This window comes from Chiloscyllium plagiosum, unplaced genomic scaffold (assembly GCF_037043375.1).
Source record: "Chiloscyllium plagiosum isolate Xiang-an unplaced genomic scaffold, Cpla_swu_hap1 HiC_scaffold_2, whole genome shotgun sequence".
NCBI lineage: Eukaryota > Metazoa > Chordata > Chondrichthyes > Orectolobiformes > Hemiscylliidae > Chiloscyllium > Chiloscyllium plagiosum.
The window spans coordinates 120,402,321-120,423,218 of NW_028270140.1; the positions used below are offsets into that span (position 1 = coordinate 120,402,321).

General features: G+C 41.1%; 1 protein-coding gene across 3 annotated transcripts in view; it reads left to right on the forward strand.

The window, feature by feature from the left end:
- LOC122558602 (ankyrin repeat and death domain-containing protein 1A-like) overlaps positions 1-20,898 on the forward strand; it is a 47,782-nt gene that overhangs the window by 22,587 nt on the left and 4,297 nt on the right. For 2 of the 3 annotated variants that reach the window (XM_088000340.1, XM_088000342.1), the window contains 2 exons: positions 8,000-8,201; positions 14,825-14,956. In XM_088000340.1, the coding sequence (XP_087856466.1) occupies positions 8,000-8,201; positions 14,825-14,956 (334 nt within the window). Of the gene's footprint in view, positions 1-7,999; positions 8,202-14,824; positions 14,957-17,125; positions 17,250-20,898 lie in introns of those variants that run through there. The other variant, XM_088000341.1, reaches the window with a different exon arrangement.

Consider the following 20,898-nt stretch of genomic DNA (forward strand, 5'->3'; position numbering starts at 1 on the left):
AGCTGAGATTACATATCCACAATTAAATCTGGGACATATTTGATTTACAAGATTTAACCATTTGTTGGATTAAGTTAAATGAACCACTGGAGGATCCTGTCCTAAATCCTTCTGAGCAAATTTGATTCATTTTATTCTTTCAATTAGATTCTCTACAGTATGGAAACAGGCCCTATGGCCCAACAAGTCCACACTGACTCTCCGAAGAGTAACCCACCCAGATCTGTTCCTCTGCCCTATATTTACCCCTGACTTGGCAATTTAGCATGGTCAATTCACCTGAGCTGCACATCTTTTGGACTGTGGGAGGAAACCGGAGCACCCGGAGGAAACCCACGCAGACACTGGGAGAATGTGCAAACTCCACACAGACAGTCACCCGAGACAAGAATCGAACCCAGGTCCCTGGCGTTGTGAGGCTGCAGTGCTAACCACTGAGCCACCATGCCATCATTCCTGCTGCTGCCTTAGTCCTGGTGCAGACAGGAAGCTAGTAAGGTTCAGATACCCTACCACCTTCTCGCAAATACATGTTCTTCCTACTTAGTCACTCCAGTCAGTCCATGTTGTGTAAACGTTCGTGATTTCAGATTATCAATTCATATACAAGAATTCAAGCAATTCATAAATAAGTGGCTTTATTGAGTGCAATGGAAAAGTTCTGTTCATCAGTTTTCCATGGTTGGCTAAATGTATCTCCAGCAAGACTGGTTGATCTGGTTTAATTGAAATTTGTTTTTAGTTCATAAAAGGTTATGCGTATCTCAGTAACTGCAGAATTTATGTCAACAAAATTATTCCAGTATGGTAGACCCGCCCTAATAACAACACTTTCATTGTTTCAGTTCAATGGGGTAGAGTTTCCTTCTTGGGCACATTGTCAATCCCTGCTCTGAAGTATTGTTTCTCCCCATGTTCTTCTGTGCAAACTCATTCACATGTCACTGAACACAAAATCCACAATGAACTGTGCAGCTGAACAACATTTAAAATATAATTTAAAACAAAACTGGAGTGGTAACAATGATTTACAGTTCAATTTAGGCTAAACCCCAAATAAAGCATTTTAAATAAAATGTCAGCTCATCATCTGTGAGGAACCTGGTAATAAGCAACTGAAAGCATTTTTTTTTTGTCAGTTCCCTTGCCTTTTTTAATCACTCGTGGGATGTAGGTGTCACTAGCTGGCCAGTATTTATTCTAGATTAGAGTGGTACTGGAAAAGCACAGCCGGTCAGGCAGCATCCGAGGAGCAGGAAAATCAACGTTTCGGGCAAAGGCCCTTCATCAGGACTGAAGCGCCAGTATTTATTGCCCATTCCTAGTTGCCTTGAACTGATGGCTTGCTAGGCCATTTCAGAGGGCAGTTGAGAGTCAACCACATTGTTGTTGGGCTGGAGTCACATGTAGGCCTGAACCAGGTGAGGATGGCAGATTTCCTTTTCTGAAGTGAACCAAATGGGGTTTTCCAACAATCGACAATGGATTCATGGTCATCAGTAGATTCTTAATTCCAGATTTTATTTTTTTATTTATTGAATTCAAGTTCCATCATATGCCATGAGGGAATTTGAACCCTTGTCCCCAGAACATTAGCTGGATTAAGAGTCTAGTTATAATACCATGAGACTATCACGTCCCCAGTTTGGCAACTGCAGATGTGATGGATCAAATGGTTTACCTTCTGTAACAATTTTGTAATTCTGAGTTAGAAGGTTGTGGATTCAAGTCCCCTCCAGAACCTATGCATAAAATTTAGGTTGATACATCAATGTAATAATCAAGCGTCACACTATCCATACTACCAAACTTTGGGTGAGATATTAACCTGAAGCCCTGTCAGTTCTCTTGGATGGATGAAACACATCCCATGCACCAATATTGAGAAAGTGCAGCGAGTTCTCCCCAGTCTACTAGTCAATATTTATCCATCAATCAACATCACTAAAACAGGCCATTGTCATATCTCTGTTTGTGGCAGCTTTTTCCCTATGCTACATTATTGAGAATTCATTTCAAAAGGTACTTTATTGTCTGTAAAGTGCTTTAAAATGTCCAGTGGTGGTAAAAGAGACAGTAGGGAATAGCTTATATGCACCTTCTCTCTGAAGTTTGCTCCAGGTTTTCCACTTTCACAATCGATTTTACAATATAAATATTAATTTTTGGTTGTAATTTTAGTTTTGCCAACAAAATATTACTGAGGTTTTAAACAAGGTCTATTTCTTAACAACTAAAAAAAGTTTTTATAAAGTGTATATTAAGTTTAATGATCTTTCATCTAAAAATATTGCTTACTTACAAGGAATATCAATCTGATATTTGGCTGATTATTTCAGTTTGTTTCAGCAAGTTAATGATTAATTGCAAGATCTGAATACTGATCCGTTCCCTTTCTTATCCTAATGAATGCATTGAAAGGCAGACTCGCTTTTTAAAGAACAGTACACTTGTACAGAGATGTCAGACTGCATTCACAGTATAGCACCAAACAACATCATTATAAACCCATCTCAGTTTCTTTCTGTTGCATCAAATTTCTCTCTTCATTATTTTCAGGATCAGGATCTAAAATGGAATGTCCATATTGTGACGTTAGTGAATAAAGGTTGTTGAATAATTTGTCTTTGACATGCCAGCGTTATTAGTTTTGCACAGGGCAGAGCAATTTTAAATCTGGATACTCGGCAAAGTCTGGGTGGTGAGTTGTAGCCACTCTGAGTGATTACTGCAAAACTGCCAGGAACGTGCTGAGCTGTGGCAAAGGCCTAAAGCAAACGGGTCTTCCTTTCCATAGACATGTGCATATTACAAATGCAAGTTAACGGATGACTTAGTGGGAAACCTACCTTAACATTTCTATCTGCAAAGAGAGAAGGAAGAAGAGCAGGGGCTAGAAAAGGCCCAAAAATTATTTGCTTTTCTTTTGAGGTAAGGTGAGCTGAAATGCTCTGCCAGGATCCACCAAGATGCTTGCTGTGGCACTCTCCTTCCTGAGCACTTGATCCCACAGGTACACCTTGTCACTCACAATCTTATTGAATGGCGGTGTGGAATAGAGGGGCCAAACGGCCTCTTCCTGCTCCTGTTTTTATGTCTCTTTTGTTATTGGGTGGTCACAGGGTGTGTGATTTTCCAGGATGATTTGAAGGTATGAATGAATGGAGCATGTCTTTTTCTCTGGCTTAGTGCCATACCCCATGACCTCGTGAACATCCATGACATTTGAGCAGTCCCAGTTGTTTATATTATGTCAATGGGTTTTTGCATTTTTGGAAAGGAAAGCATTTCTTGCCTTCAAGGTGAGTCAGCTTCTTGAACTGTTGCAGACTAACTTCTGTTCAGGAGTGAGATCTTGGATTTTGACTCACCACAGTGAAGTAATGATGATATAGTTCCAGCCCAGAATGTTGTGTAGCTTGGAGGAAAATTTGGAGATAGAGAAGATCATGCGTGATTTGGAAGGTGGTGTTAAAGGAGCCTTGGAGAGTTGTATACACAGCTACCACTGTGCATCAGTGATAGTGGAAAGGGAGAAAGAAAGCTTAAAGTGATGAATAGGGGATGATTATTGGATCTTTGTCTTGACTGGTATTGTGCTATTGTTGTACAGCCACATATTTACTTGGCAGGTCCAGTTTAGCTTCTTATCAAAAGTAACTCCCACTCCTCAGGTTGTTGATGGTGTTTTGTACAAGCCCAATACAAAATTCTATTGCTGAGCATTCCCACCATTTTCAATTGTTATTTTAATATCAGATATCTAATATCTGCAGCATTTTGCTTATGAAGGAAGTTAGTTGGGTCATTGAACACATTGGGGAGTGGTCATCCCAACCCTGTGCCAGTCATCCCAGGTCAAAGTGAGTGATCCTTGTTCAAGCCACCCAATGGGAGAAGTTGTGCATTTTTGACGGTCATGGTGCAAGAGCTGGAGGACAATGGTTGCTTAAGGATGGAAGATTCTTTGGGAAGTGGGCTTGTTTCCTTTGGCATAGAAGGCTGTGGGAAACCAACTCCTCATTCCTTTCCCATTCATATTGTTCGTTGAAATTGAAAATGAGAGTGTCGTTAAAGCAACAGAAGAGGAAAGCACATGACAATGAGTTGTGGAGAAGTGAGCAGATCACTGCCACACCTTTTAAAATAAAAGGTGATGTTGTTTGTGAGTGAAGTGGAAGAGCTAAGGACTGTTCCTCTCTTATCACATTAACTCCTAAAGTCTGCTGTTGAACAGTTTCTAGATAGTTCACATGATTCAGCACTAATGTCTGCACCAACATGAATGCTAATGAAGAGATCCAGAAGACAACAAGAAGATCTTTAGTTCAAAGGAGCAACAGCATTGCAACTTGTTTTGAGGACAGCTGAGTCCACAGGAGTCCAAAGCACATTGAGATGCTACATTGAGTGTCATATTGGATTCAGAATGGACCTGACAGAAAACAAAACCACCAAACTTATAACTGTTGTTACAGGTTTTGTTTCAATCATCAACAATCTGGGGAAGGCCCAAAGTTCAGGTCGTCTCTAAGCAACAACATGGATTAACAGAATTTGGTTCTGTTGGAGAGTCATCAGACTTGAAACATTAACCCTGCTTCCTTCTCATGGACTTGCTGAGTTTCTCCAGCAATTTCTGTTGCTGATGGCATTAATATAGCAGCTTTAGTGCAAAGTACTTCACAAGGACAAAACTACCAAAAGCAAAATCAAAAAGGTCTTACGAGTGTTTCGAAGGAGAAGAGAGAATCAAATTGTTTTCGAGAAGGAAATACAGAGCTTATGGCTGAGATAACTTAAGGCTTGACCACCACTGACAAAGTGATGAACATATATAAAGCACAAGATACCAGAATTTGTGGAATGCAGAGGTCTCATAGTGGTTTTGGAGATAGACCCACTTCCTCCAATGTGTTCTCTACAAATATCCCTATTCTCAATAATGGAAAAGCCCAGCACATCTGTATAAAAGGTACCCAATGGTAATAGTCTTCAGCCTGCAGTGTTGAGTGATCCATCTTGGCCTCCTCCAGAGGCCCTCATCATCATAGCCATCATCATCATCTTCAGTCAATTTGATTCACTGCATGAAGATATGCTCTAGAATTTGCCACAGCCCTAATTAATCTGTTGCAGTACAGCTACAACACTAGCACCTATCTGACAATGTGGAAAATTGCCCAGATAAGCCCTGTACACACACAAAGCAGAATATCCTGGGCACCTACCTGGAAAACTTCAGTCTACTCATGATCATGTAAAGTGATGGACGGTGTCATCCTTGATGCCATCAAGTAGTACTTGCTTAGCAATAAATAATCTGCTCCCCGATACTTGGTTTGAATTTCACACAGCTCCTAACATCATTACAGCCTTGTTGACCCATGAACAAAAGAGCTGAGTTCCAAAGGTGAGGTGAGTGTGACATCAAGGCTGCATTTGACCGAGTGTGGCATCAAGGAGCCTGAGCAAAACAGAAGTCAGAGGAAATCAGGTGGAAGATGGACATTGGAGTAAAGGAAGATGGTTGTGGTTTTTTGGAAGTTAGATGTCTGAGATGTAAAATTACTATGCAGAATTCCTTAGACGAGTGTCCTAGGCTCAATCAACTTCAGCTCCTTCAACAATGATCCACAATCTTCTTACCTAGACTACACCTCCTCCCACCCTGTCCCCTGTAAAAACGCCATCCCATATTCCCAATTCCTTCGTCTCCGCCGCATCTGCTCCCAGGAGGACCAGTTCCAATACCGTACAACCCAGATGGCCTCCTTCTTCAAAGACCGCAATTTCCCCCCAGACGTGATCGACAATGCCCTCCACCGCATCTCTTCCACTTCCCGCTCCTCCGCCCTTGAGCCCCGCCCCTCCAATCGCCACCAGGACAGAACCCCACTGGTCCTCACCTACCACCCCGCCAACCTCCATATACATCGTATCATCCGTCGTCATTTCCGCTACCTTCAAATTTCCCTCCCCTCCCCTATCAACGTTCCGAAAAGACCACTCCCTCTGTGACTCCCTCGTCAGGTCCACACCCCCCCACCAACCCAACCTCCACTCCCGGCACCTTCCCCTGCAACCGCAAGAAATGCAAAACTTGCGCCCACACCTCCCCCCTTACTTCCCTCCAAGGCCCCAAGGGATCCTTCCATTTCCACCACAAATTCACCTGAACCTCCACACACATCATTTATTGCATCCGCTGCACCCGATGTGGCCTCCTCTATATTGGGGAGACAGGCCGCGTACTTGCGGAACGTTTCAGGGAACACCTCTGGGACACCCGGACCAACCAACCCAACCACTCTGTGGCTCAACACTTCAACTCACCCTCCCACTCCACCAAGGACATGCAGGTTCTTGGCCTCCTCCATCGCCAGACCATAGCAACACGATGGCTGGAGGAAGAGCGCCTCATCTTCCGCCTAGGAACCCTCCAACCACAAGGGATGAACTCAGATTTCTCCAGTTTCCTCATTTCCCCTCCCCCCACCTTGTCTCAGTCAAACCCCTCGAACTCAGCACCGCCTTGCTAACCTGCAATCTTCTTCCTGACCTCTCCGCCCCCACCCCCACTCCGACCTATCACCCTCACCTTGACCTCCTTCCACCTATCACATTTCCAATGCCCCTCCCCCAAGTCCCTCCTCCCTACCTTTTATCTTAGCCTGCTGGACACACTTTCCTCATTCCTGAAGAAGGACTCATGCCTGAAACGTCGATTCTCCTGTTCCTTGGATGCTGCCTGACCTGCTGTGCTTTTCCAGCAACACATTTTCAGCTCCCTTCATAAGGACAGGCCTGGTGATGTTCACTGATGATTGTGCAATGTTCAGCACCATTTGTGACTCCTCAGATATGAAAGCATTCCATTTCTAGTTCTTGTTACATTTGGTCAATATCCAGGTTTGGTCTGATAAGTGGCAAGTAACATGCGTGCCATGTAAGTGCCAGGAAATGATGGTCTCTCACACGAGAGAATGTAACCATCACCATTTGACATCCAACAGCATTACCGAAGTCTCAATGTCTTGGGAGTCACCATTGACCAGGAATTGAACTGGATTAGCCATATAAATATTGTCACTGCAAGACCAATTCTGAAGCTTGGAATCCGAAAATTGGGATAGCAACTGACTTCTCCAAAGCCTGTCCAGCATCGACAAGGTATAAGTCAGGACTGTGATGGAATACCCCCCACTTGCAGCTCCAATAATACTCCAGAAGCTTGACACCATACAAGACAAAGCAGCCAGCATGATTGGTACTAGATCCACAAGCATCCACTCCCTCCATCGCTGATGCTCAGTAGCAACACCGTGTACTATCTACAAAATACATGTAGAAATTCACCAAAGATGCTGAGCTAGCACCTTCCAAATCCATGACCAGTACCTTCCAGTGATCCCTCTGAACTGCATGCCTGTGCACATTGATCGGTGTGCAGGAACACTGACTTCCAGTCCCCAAAGTCCCTATCCAACATGGACCTTGGACAGCTACAGAATGGCAGGAGAAGTTAGAAAGTAGCTGTCATCTAATAGGACAAGGGCAACAGATTCATGGGTACACCATCACATGCCGGTCCCCCTCCAAGCATCTTACCAACCTGACTTGGAAATATATTGGTTATTCAGTGTTGCGAGGGCAAAATTCTGTCCCTAATAGTATTGAGTCTACCTACACAAAATAGACTGCAGAGTTCAGGAAAACAGCTCACCACCACCTTCTCAAGGGCAACCAGGAGTGGGTGGTAAATGCCTGACCAGCTGGTGATGCCCACATCCCATGAGCGAATTTAAAAGAACCATTCTGTTGCAATGATTCATTTAATTTATAATCAGTTTCTTTAGCTAATTATTCTGGGGTGTGGTGTTGCTTGGACTGCATGATACTCTGAGCAGTGTAGCTCAAGTCACCCCGTATCACAACTGTGTCAAGAGTTGAAAAAGTTCTTGCCCGAATTTAAACGCTATGGTCCTTGTTGTTTCAGAAAATCCAGGATAGCTCTGTAATTCCAACAAGGAGTTATCCATTGTCATTCAAACCAGACCACACCACAGAGACAAGCCAGCTCCGTGTAGCCATATGGAGTTTGGCAAACCATCAACTGAAACCAAAAGATTGGAAGAAACTTGCTGTACAATGGTATTTCACTGAGGAACAGATTAAAGCAATTGAGGAACAATGGACAGGTAGGAACATCTGTTAATATGCTGGTGCATGCTCAAAATAAAATAGATTTCTAAATTAATGTCATGAAGAGGGATGAAGTGATCATGATCACCCCCTGTTCTAATCCCGCTGTATCATTCTCATCATTCTCATCATTCTCAGCGTGAATGGGCGTTCTACTCCCAGTAATTTCCCATCGATAGTGAAGACAGTCATCTCGAGGTGAGGGTCATTCTCCTTCACTGTGCAGGAGCACTGAACCTCTGCTACGTACAGAGGTTTGTATTAGGAACTTGCCATTGCAAAGTACTGGCTCCCAACTCCAGAAGGGCACTGCACTTCCAACTCATAACAAGTGTTTGCCAAATGTTGCATCATTTAGTAGTTGATGAATCTGTATTGCCCCATGGTAAATACCACTTGGAGGAAGCACTGAGGATCACAAGTTGTACTCTGGATGGGAGACTTCAGTGTCTGACACCCATTAGGCTTAGCTGCACTATTAGAGATAGAGCTTGCTGAGTACTAGAGGACATTGCTGTTAGACTGAATCTTTGGCAGATTTTGGTAAAAACAAGCAGACAGGACTTATACAATTAAAATTGGGCCTTGACTAGGACTATAGAACAGAGAGACTTAGGGATTCAGGTACATAATTATTTGAAGTTTGCATCACATATAGATAAGGTGGTTAAGAATGCATTTAGCACGCTTGCCTTCATTGCTCAGAGCTTTGAGTATAGGATTTGTGATGTTACGTTGAAGTTGTACAGGATGTTGTTGAGACTTCTTCTGGAGTATTGTGTCTAGTTCTGGTCACCTTGTTATAGGAAGGATATTATGAAACCGGAGGGGGTTCAGAAGAGATTTACCATGTTGTTGGGAATGGAGGTTTGAGTTACAAAGAGAGGCTGGATAGCCTGATACTTCTTTCATTGGAGCTTAGGAGGTTGAGGGATGACCTTACAAAGGTCTATGAAATAATAGATAAGGTGAATGGCAGGTGTCTTTTCCCAAGGGTGAGGGATTTGAAGAACACAGGACATGTTTTTAAGGTGAGAGGAGAAAGATTTGAAACAGACATAGGGGTAATTTGTTTACACAGAGTGTGGCTTGTCTGTAGAATGAACTTCCAGAGGAAGTAGTGGATGTGGGTATGGTTATGTTTAAAAAACATTTAGATAAATACATGGATAAGACATGTTGAGAGTGAAATGGGCCAAGTGCAGGCAGGTGGGAATAGTTTGTTTTGGGGTTATGGTTGGCATAGACTGGTTGTCCAAAGGATCTGTTTCCATGCTGTATGACTCCAAGATAAAAAAAATTACTTAACCTCATCAACAATCTGCCTGCTGCAGATGTGCCTGTCCATGACCGTATTAGCAAGAGTGGCTGCACAGTCCTTGTGAGATCCTGTGTTCACTTTGAGGATACCCTCCATTGTGTTGTGTGCCACTGTCAATGTACTCAGTGGGATAGACTTTAAACAGATATAGCAACTCGTGATTGGGTATCCAGGAAGTGCTCTGAGCCATTAACTGCAGCAGCATCGTACTCCAGCACAATCTGTATAACCTGGCACTTCCCTGTTCTGCCATTATCTTCAAGCCAAGGGATTAATCTTTGTACAATGAAGGGCACAAGGAGCCATACTGGGATCAGGACTGGGTATATTAAAAATGAGGCAAACCCTTAAGATTACTCTATCCCAAACTGCATAACCAGTAAGTGATAGAGCTAAGCAATTCCACAATGGATTAGATCAAAGTTCAAAGCTCCTGTCACATCCAGTCATGATTGGTGGTAGACATTATAAAACTCAATGAAGGAGAAGGGTCCATAACTATCAGCCATGATCACGTTGGAGTAGGTTTGAAGAGCTGAATTACCTACTCCTTTTCCTATTTTCTTTGTTTCCATGTCCCTATTCTCAATGATGGTCGAGCCCAATGTAACAGAGCAAAAAAGAACAATGAAACATTTATGAAAATCCTTAGCTAAAGTATCAAATGCATGATCTATCTTAGTTTCCTCCAGAGGTCCCTATAATCACTGATACTTCAAAGGCTATGGGCTCTGACAACATTCCAGCAATAGCACTGAAGACATGTGCTCCAGAATTTAATGCACCCCTAGCTAAGCTGTTCCAGTAAAGTAACAACATTGGCATCTACTGACAATGTGGAAAATTGCCCAGGTATGTCTTGAACACAAGGACAAATTCAACCAGTTACTTCACCATGAATCTACTCTAATTTTCAGTAAAATGATAGAAGGTGTCATCAATAATGCTAGCAAGCAGCACTTACTTAGCAATAACCTGCTCACACTCTCTCCCAGTTTGCATTCCACCAGGGCAATTACATTCCTGACCTCATTACAGAGTTGGTTCAAATATGGACAAAAGAGCTGAATTCCAGAGGTGAGGTGAGATTGGCATCAAGGAGCCTTAGCAAAACTGGAGTTAATGGGAATCTCTCTGCTGCCAGGAAGGAAGATGGTTGTGGTTGTTGAAGGTCTGTCAGTCTGGTTTCAGAGGCCTGAAGAAGGGCTTATGCCCGAAACGTCGATTCTCCTGTTCCTTGGATGCTGCCTGACCTGCTGCGCTTTTCCAGCAACACATTTTCAGCATTAAGCAATGTGATTGACTCTTAACTGCACTCATGTTATACTCCACGTACATGTTGATAGTCTTTCCAGTCCTGATCATGCCTCTGGCCTCTGAAACCAGCATGTTAGCCAGCAGTGTGAATGATCATACCTGCCTTTCTCTGCACTGAAAGTTCAAGTGACTTCACCTGATGAAGGAGCAGCGTCTGATCTCAAATGAACCTGTTGGATTATAACCTGGTGTCATGTGGCTTCTAACCTGAAAATTGATGGCTAAAGCTACAGTAAACATTGACTACAGCTGCAGGCTACATTGTAACATTCCTACACCACACATACACATTAAGGATTGGGATGCTAATGTTTTCTTTTTTGAACAAGAAGCTATCAGCGATCAAAGACTCATGCAGAATCTCATCATAATGTCTTCAAGTCTGCAAATGAAGCAAGCAAACAATCCAGATGAGAGTTTCACTAGCCTGATATAAAAAGTGCAATCTTCCCACACATGCCAATCGTTTCCTTCACAGCACTGGTTTTTCAACAAGCTTAGATAACCAACTGCAGAAAGACTGCAAATTAATTGAAGCACCTAGTTGAACCACTCCTGAAGAAGGGCTTATGCCCGAAACGTCGATTCTCCTGTTCCCTGGATGCTGCCTGACCTGCTGCGCTTTTCCAGCAACACATTTTCAGCTCTGATCTCCAGCATCTGCAGCCCTCACTTTCACATTGCTTAATGGTTTGGAGTCACATATAATGTAAGAATGGCAGATTTCCTTACTCAATGGACATTAGTAGACCAGATGTGTTTCTATTATAATTGACAGTAGTTACCTATTACTTTTTCTTCCAGAGTTTTATTGAATTGAACATTCACTGGTGAATTTGAATCCATGCCCCAGAACATTAGTCTGGGGTTCTAGATTGCTTCTTCACTGACTTTGCTACTACTACCCTGTTAGTTGTGGTGTGTAAATTAAGATCTGTTGATAAAGAAAATTACTGGTAGGTCTTTGGGTTGGAGTGGGGTGGAGGCCTTATCATTGGGAGCATTTCCAGAGATGGTCCTCTGGTGGCAGTCAGGGAGCAGACAACACTCCAGACTTGCTTTGAAACTCCTTCCTGCTGCCTAACCAAAGCTGTGGTTTCACAGGGGGTTATCCTTCCGCAACAATGGCTGTGCTTTGCTGACCATATTTTAATCACAACTTTTAAATGTTGCTGGGTGGGCACCTGAAAATGGAGGTGCCTTTCTGTCTCTCTTACTGGAACTGCCAGCTGCAGCTCCTTCAGCTCAGGAGGATCTCCTATTGGTCCTTCAGTCCCGAGAGCTTGTGCTGCATGCTTAATGGCTGAACTTCTTCCAGTTAATTGGTTAATTCAGGTAATATTATTGCCAGGTGACAATTTCCTGCACAATTCAAGGTCAGAGGCTTGGGATCTCCACTTAGTCCTAATGATGGACTTTCAAGATCCAAAACCCACTCCGAAGTTTCACAGGTGGGAATTCTCTTTCTTAGCTACTCCATTTCTAACTCTTTGTTTAAGACCCTTCTGAAAATCTTACTTCTTTGATCAAGGTATTACTTAACCCACCTTTACTGTCACCTTTGGCTTTTGGCTTGCATATTGTTCTTTGCATCTCTGTGAAGCATCTTGGGATATTTTTTATTGTTGTAGCAGTTAACTAAATACAAGTTTTATACAGGTTGACAGCCCTGTCTCCAAACATGATTCATCAGTTTTGAATACAATTTAATTAGGAATCTAAAATCCTAAGTTTTCTTCTATTATTTAATAGAACACAACTACATGAACTTGCTTATGTGCATTGGATAAGAATTTTTGCATGGAGTTTTGAGCTTCAAATATATTCTTACCTATTTGTTTGCATAAACTCATTAGCTAGTCTTCTACTCTAACCTGGTTTGTATCAACATTGCCAAAGATCTGACAGCTTCTCAGCAAATTGCACTTTTAGAAGGTGAAAATAATCAAAATGAAAATCAAGTGGGAACTGAAACTTATTATTCACTTGGATATTTCTGTCTTTTGGAATGAAGGGCCCAGACAGAAGGTTTGAGAATCAGGATGTGTTGAGTTCTAATTCATTTCAATGCATAAAGATTGGTAGTTTCCATCTTGCTGACTGAAGACTGAAGACTGAAAATAACATGTATCTTCTTGATGTGTTCAGACAGAAATTGATTTCTTAGAAAGAAATATTTATTTCCATTTAACATTTAAAATGTACTCAAATTCCTTAAGCTCATACCTGTCCCAGGAGTGAGCCTGTTGATAAATCCTTATTCTCTGCTTTCTTGTACTGCATTAATAGTCAAAATCATCCCTAGGCAGATATCACTTGAGGATGGCTAGATAAAATCATTTTTTTCTAGTTTTATTTGTCACAGGATGTGAGTTTCACTGGCCAAGCCAGCCTTTATTGTCCATTTTGTTTCAAAAATAAAAATCTTGGTTCTCTTGGAATTCCCTCGCCATTTTCCTTAGATAATATGTGAAATACTCCATAGAGGCCAGTATCCCATCACTAAGTCACTCTTCATTTATGTGCAGAGTCCTTGAGGCTGATCCAGCTTCCTCAGAGTCAGGATGTCTGATACTGTATAGTGTAACTACTTCAGACATCTGGATCATTTATACTATTACAATGAAACCCCAAATAATTATGAATGATAAATCATCATGTTGTTCATCTTTAATCTCTTGTACATGGTTAGCAGTAGTAGAGGAAAATAATTCCTTTGACTTTACCTCCAATCAATTGTGGGTTCCCATGTACCATTTAAGATACTAATACTTTATAGATTCTTTATAAATATTTAGTAATATTTTATTGTCACCTCAAGTTTGTTCCTTTGAAATCTTACTACTAATGTCTCCAGAGCTTTAAAAGAAATAGGAACAGGAGTAGTCACCTTCCCTTTACCCCCTCCACTCTCTTTATTCCCCTTTTTTATCTATCCACCCCTCCCTTCATCTCATTGCCCCCTCTCTTCCTCCTTCCAAGACTTTAGCTTCCACCCTTCTGTCACCACTTTCTTCCCTCTGCTCCCCCTGCCACCCTCACATCCTACCTCTGTACTTGACTGCGGCTACCAGCTGATGTCACGCAGTCTGTGCTGCTGATAGTGGAGTTTAGCTTCAGTAGCACTCTCCCTCTCCACTGAACCTGACTGCTGCTCAGAGCTTCTCAGGACAGCGTGAACGAGTGAGGACAGAACCATACCCTATACCATGATGGTGTTGGCAATGGAGGGGGCGGATAAATAGAACAAGGAAACCTGCTTATCTAGATACTGGTTTAATTTGGTAGCATGTTACTAAATCTGTGGTGTCTATTCCATCATATTTTTTATTTGGTTAGTCAGGAATTTCCAGGCAAACATCAGACACATTCCTCAGTAGTGCTTCAGCTAATGTACAAAGATCTTTGTTGACTGATCTTGCTATCCTGTATTGTTGCTAAATTAATGTGGTAATTCAAGCTAAGATCTTAATTAGCAAATATCTTGGCTTGTGAAATCACATTCATCACTAAACGTTAATATACTGCAGTATATATTTAGATAGAATACTCACAAGATAACATCTGCATCTAAGTCAATGTTGCCCCTTTATTCTTTGATGGCATATATATCTATTATAGCTAAGGCCACCCCCTAATTTCCATTGAGCTGAGTGACGTACAAGGCCATTTCAGAGGGCAATTAAGAGTCAACCATATTGTTGTGGATTTGAAATCACATGTAGGCCAGACAAAGTGAGAATTTCAGATTTCTTTCCTTAAAACAAGCACCTTAGTGAACCAGAGTTTTTGTGACAACTGAGAAAGTTTTATAGCATCATTATTGAGATTAGTTTTATATTTGACATATTAATTAAGTTGAAGACCCAGCAGCTGCTGTGCCAGGATTTGAACCTGTGTCCCCAGATCATTTGGCTTGCATTGTAAAGTGTGCTCTTATTGTTGCGAATTGTTTACAAACATTTATTTCTGCTTGGTTAGGCTCAAAGAGCTACAAGGAACATGGCCACAGAATGTTGTTGATATGGTTACATGGAGTCCTTTTAACTGGCAAGAACCCAGTCAAAGACTTGTATGAAGGTCTAATTAACATTGAACAGAGGAACTTAGCTGGTAAGTAATGAATAAAGAAAGATTTATTTTGAAGTACACAAGTGTCATACAAGACTCATGACAGATTAAGTTCACTTATGAAATAACTACCTTCTATGCATGTTCACTTGAACAATTACATTGTACCACAGCCATTTTAATTTATAGGGTGCAGACTATAACTATAATAATTTTCTCAAACTTGACTGGAAATTCATAAGGAGACATGCTGGTACATGCTGTCAGGAACACCTTTATAAACTTCAGTAGGTTCTGAGGAAGGGTCACTGGAGCCAAAACATTAACTTCGCATTCTCTCCATAGATGCTGCCAGACCTGCTGAGCTTTTCCAGCATTTTTTGTTTTTGGTAAATTTTAAATTAGCCTATTGGGCAATGTAAACTAGACACTTACAATGAAGCTAACAGAAACACAGGAATGTTTGTTATGCAATGTTATCTCCTATTACCTCATGAAGACATCTTGGGAAATGTTTTCCAATAGTTCAAGTGCTGAAGAGGTGCCAAGACAGAGTCTGAAGCAAAAATAGATTTTGAGTATTTATTTAATGCAAGATAGTGATTGGTGAGGCAATTGATCATAGTGCTTGTAATGATTGAATGGAAGTGAATCAGATGGGTTTTTATGATGATTAACAGTGGATATAAGCTTGTCATTAGGTAGCCAAGTTTTATTTATTACTTGTATTAAATTCAAATTTCACCATCTGCCACGGTGGGATTTGAACCCGGGATTTGAACCCAGATCCTCAGAACATTAGCACCGGGTTGTGGGTTACCAGTTCAATGATATTATCACTACACCATTATATCCAGTATTATGTGTTCTTGTCAGAGAAAGTGAGGACTGCAGATGCTGGAGATCAGAGTCGAGAGTGTGTTGTTGGGAAAGCACAGCAGGTCAGGCAGCATCCGAGGAGCAGGAGAATTGACACTTCAGCATAAGCCCTTCCTCAGGAATGAGGCTTGTGGGACAGTGATGATAAATGGGAGGGGGGTGATGGGGTTGGGGGGAAGTTAGCTGAGAAAACGATAGGTGGATGAAGGCGATAGGTTGGGTTGGGGTGGGGAAAGAGATGGACAGTGGGGGATTTAGTAATAGAGATGCTGTTGAATGCCAAAGGATCATGGTCACATGCTATTGTTGGAAATAGTAATTTCCTAGCACTTGTGGAGCACACATGCCAGTTGTCAGCCCACTCCTGGATATTGTCAGGTCTTCCAGCATTTGGATGTATAGTCAATGTCTGAGGAGTCATGAATAGTGCTGAATGTTGTACAAACATCCCCTTATGATCAAAGGAAGATCAGTGATGTAGAAGCTGAAGTTGGTTGGGCCTAGGACACTATATATTTCATTGATATTGCTCATGGAGCTGTGAAGTGTCCTTCTGAAACACACAAAAAGATTATTGGGAAACTTTGTACAGACTTTACCAACAGTTGAGTAATATCTTTGTCAGAAATTCTCTGAACTAATAGCTGTTTACACCTTACTTCATGGAACTCACCAGGAGAAAGTGCATGACATGTCATTGGCATCTTGCTAGGGGTCCCCTTGGTCTGGACAATGACACAGGGCCAGGCAGGACAATGTGAGCTTCTCCAGGAGAGGAAGAGGAGGTCAGGAGAGGAAGAAGAGGGGAGGAGAGCAAAATGGTATCTTTAATTTGACAATGTTTTAATATCTTAATGTTTTAGATGAGGGAACTAAATGTAATATCTCCATGTTTGCAAAGCTAGGTGGGAGGCTATACTGTGAGGAGGATGCAGAGATGCTTCAGCGTGACTATGAATGAATGGGCAAATACATGGTAGATGAAGTATTATGTGAATAATTGTGAGGTTGTTCACTTTGTGAACAAAAGCAGGAAGTATTATTATTATCCAAACAGTGATGGATTTGGAAAGGTAAGGTGAAACAAGATCTCGGTGTCCTTGTACACTAGTGTCACTGAAAGTCAACAAGTAGGTGCAGCAGACAGTGAATAGTCAATGGACATTCATAGCGAGAAGATTTGAATACAGGAGCATGACAGTCTTGCTGCAGTTGTACCACGGCCTTGATGAGACCACATCTGGAGTATTGTATGCAGTTTTGATCTCCTTATTTGAGCAAGGATGTTCTGCTATTGAGAGTGCAATATAGATTTTCTAAACTGATTCCTAGGATGTCAAGACTGACAAATGAAGAAAGAATGAGGAGGAAATCTCATCGAAACTTACAAAATTCTAAAAAGGTTGGACAGGATAAATGTAAGAAGAATGTTCTGACGACTGGGAGTCCAGAACCAGTGGTCACTGCCTATGAATATGGAGATGGGCCATTTAGGACGAAGGTGAGGTGTTTCTTCACCCAGGGAGTGGTGAGCCAATAGAATTTGTTCAAATGATCAGTCTTTAACATAGTCATTGGGTGTTGTGTATCTTCCACAGCACTCCCTATTCATTAAGTTATAATTTGCCATAGCTTTCCAATTCATGTTTACATTCCAGTTGCTGATGTGATTTTGCATACCTGTGGATGATAAGAATGTATTGTAAGCAAACACATTCATGGTAAGTGTTATTGTATGGACTGAGTAACACCACCCATAAAAATCATAATATTAACTGATTCAATTGTAATTTAATGGGGCTTTTAAGGGTTGATCCATTCCAGGAGCATGCTTGTGCATTGTTGTGCTGAATCATGGCAAAATGTACTTCTGTGAAACTAATGACTCCTTCATTTCTCCTTCTAAGTGATACCTGTCCACACAGGGAAATAAAACTGAACAATGAACCGAGTGTGCACTAACTTACTGCGAATGGAGTCAGTGAAAGTTTGGAAATGGGTTAAATGTCATGGACATCTAGTCAAAAATGAATTGTGCAGAATATCTGGAAAACACAAAAAGAATAATTGATCAAAGTATCATTCAAAAAAGGCAGATCAGAACCTGAAAACAGCAGAGACAGTTTCAAAAAGGTTGGGAAGAGGAGGGGGGAAAGATCAACAGTACATCAATCTCAGAAGTAAAGCTAAAACAGAAAACAGAAGTTGCTGGCAAAATCCGACAGGTCTGGTAGCATGTGTGGGGAGAAAGTAGAGTTAATGTTTCGTGTCCATTGACTCTTAGTTCTGCAAGTGGTATAATATTACAAACCAAACAAAACTCATTTGTATAGTATGTTGTTTTGTTAACCACTGGACATTCTAAAATGCTTTGTAGTTATTTAAGTACTTTTTTGAACATAGTCACCATTTGTAGAAAGCGGGCTGCCAACTTGGACACTACATTTGAATATACAAATGAGGAGCAAGAGTAGGTTACTTAGTCCCTTAAGCATGCTGCACCATTCAGTAAGATCATGGCAGATCTGGTTACTCCAGCCTATGTCCTTTCCACATGTGGATTATCAAGCATCCAACTACTTCCACCATAAAAGTTTTCAAGAACCCAGGTGGACAGGGTGGTGAAGGAGGTGTGCTTGCCTTTACTTGTCAGTGCATGGAGTACAGGAGTTGGGAGGTCATGTTGCAGTTGTACAGGACATTGGTTAAGCCACTTTTGGAATATTGTGTTCAATACTTGTCTCCGTTCTATAGGATGTTGTGAAACTTGAAAGGGTTAGTAAAGATTTACAAGGATCTTGCCAGGGTTGAAGGGTTTGAGCTGTAGAGAGAGTCTGAATAGGCTGAGGCCATTTTCTCTGACCTCCAGAGGCTCAGGGGTGATCTTATAAAAGTTTATAAAATCATGTGGGGCATGATAGGGTGAATAGCCAAGGTCTTTTCAATGGGGTTAGGGCAGTCAAAACTGGGAGGCATAGGTTTAAGGTGAGGGGGCAAGATTTAAAAGGGACCTAAGACACTTTTTTCACACAGACAGGTGCATGTATGGAAAAAGCTGCAAAAAGAATTGGGGGAGGCTGGTACAATTACAGCATTTAAAAGGCATCTGGGTGGATATATGAATAGGAAGTGGTTCGATGGATACGTGCCAAATGCTGGCACATGGGACTAGATTAATTTAGAATTTATGGTTGGCATGGATGAGTTGGACTGAAGGATCTGTTTCTGTGTTGTACATCTCTATGACTCTAACTCTGCTTCCACTACCTCTTGAGGAATAGTGTTCCAAGCAGTCTTGCCCTTCTGTAAGAAAACAAATTACTTATCTCTGCCTTAAAGGATTGACCCCTTATTTTTAAAGTGACCCTTAGTTCTAAAATCTTCCAGAAGAAGAAACATGCTTTCCATGTGCCCTCTGTACCCCTCAGGAGCTTGTATGGTTCAATTAAGTTGCTTTCTAATCTTATAAATTCCCAATGGATAAAACTGTCTAACATTTCCTTTTAAGACAACTTACCCATAGCAGATATGAGTCTACGAAAACTTCTCTGAAAAGCTTCCAGTGTGTTTACATTCTTCCTTTAAATAAGATGACCAATATTGTACATAGTATTCTAGATGTAGTTTTGCCAGTGCCCTGTCAAAGTGAAGTGTAACCTCACTATTTTTACATTTAATTCTCATCGCAATAAACCATATTATTTACTGGGTTTACTTGTGATACCTGCAGACTAACATTTTGTAATCTCTACCACTTAAATAATTTGTTTTATTTGTCCTGCCAAAATGGACAACTTCATATTTTTCCACATTTAGCTCCATTTTCAAATCTTTGACATCTCACTTAACCTATGCATATCCTTTTGTAGCCTCCTTATGGCTTCTTGACAACTTACTTTGCTACCTAGCTTTGTAATGTCAGAAAATTCACCTATACTTTCAGTCACTTCATCCAAGACAATTACATAAATTGTAAACAGTCAAGGACCCAGCATTGATCCTATGGCATATCGGTCATTACATGTTGGCAACCAGAAAAAACACATTTATGCCTTCTTGGTTTCTTGTTAGCTAGCCAATCTTCCTTCCATGCCAATGTTACTCTGTGGACCATGAACTTAAATTTTACGCAATAATTTTTGATGTGTGACTTTGTCAAATGCCTTCTGTAAATCTAGGTACTACACATCCACCTATATTCCCCTTTATTCATAGCACATTTTTAGATCAGATATTTTTAAAGATTAGATTCCCTACAGTGTGGACATATTACTGCTTCAGAGAATACCAATAAGTTGTTGAACATAATTTTCCTTTTACAAAACCATGTTGAATCTGCCTGAATTACCTTAAACATTTCCAAGTGCCCTGTTATAACGGCTTTAGCAATGGCTTCCAATATCTTCCCCATGATAGATCTTAAGCTAACTGACCTGTATTTCCTGTTTTGTTTCCTTCCCTTTTGGACAAGGAAGTTACATAAACTGTTCTGCAATCAGACAGACTTCTCTGGACCTACAGAATTTTGGAAAATTAAAACCACTGTATCAACTAAGTCACTGGCCATTTTTTAAAGATCATAGGATGAAGTCCATCAGAACCTGAGGACTTGTTATTTTGCAGCTCCAGCAGTTTACTCAATGCCACATAATTTACAGTTTCCCTTTCCTTCCATTTCCAAATTTACAACTATTGTTGAAATATTCACGATAGTGAAGACTGATGCAAAATAACTTCAGTTTATTTGTCATCTCTTTATTTTCCATTATTAATTCCCCAGACTGACTCACTTTAGACCAATTCTTGGTTAACCTGTACCTTTTTAAAACGCTTATAGAATTTTAAAAATAAATACTTCTAGCTAGTTTTCTCTCCTTTCCTCTACTTTAGTCATTCTTTACTGCTTTCTAACCATTTTTATTCATTCCTGGGAAGAAGGTGGCACTAGCTATGCCAGTGTAGATTCTCTAGTTGCTATTTAGAAAATGGTGGTTGCTGCCTCCTTGATCTGTTGCAGTTCATTTTATGTAAACAGACATACAATGCCACTGGGGAGGAAGTTTCAGGCTGTTGACATAGCAGTGAAGGAATAGTGATTATATATT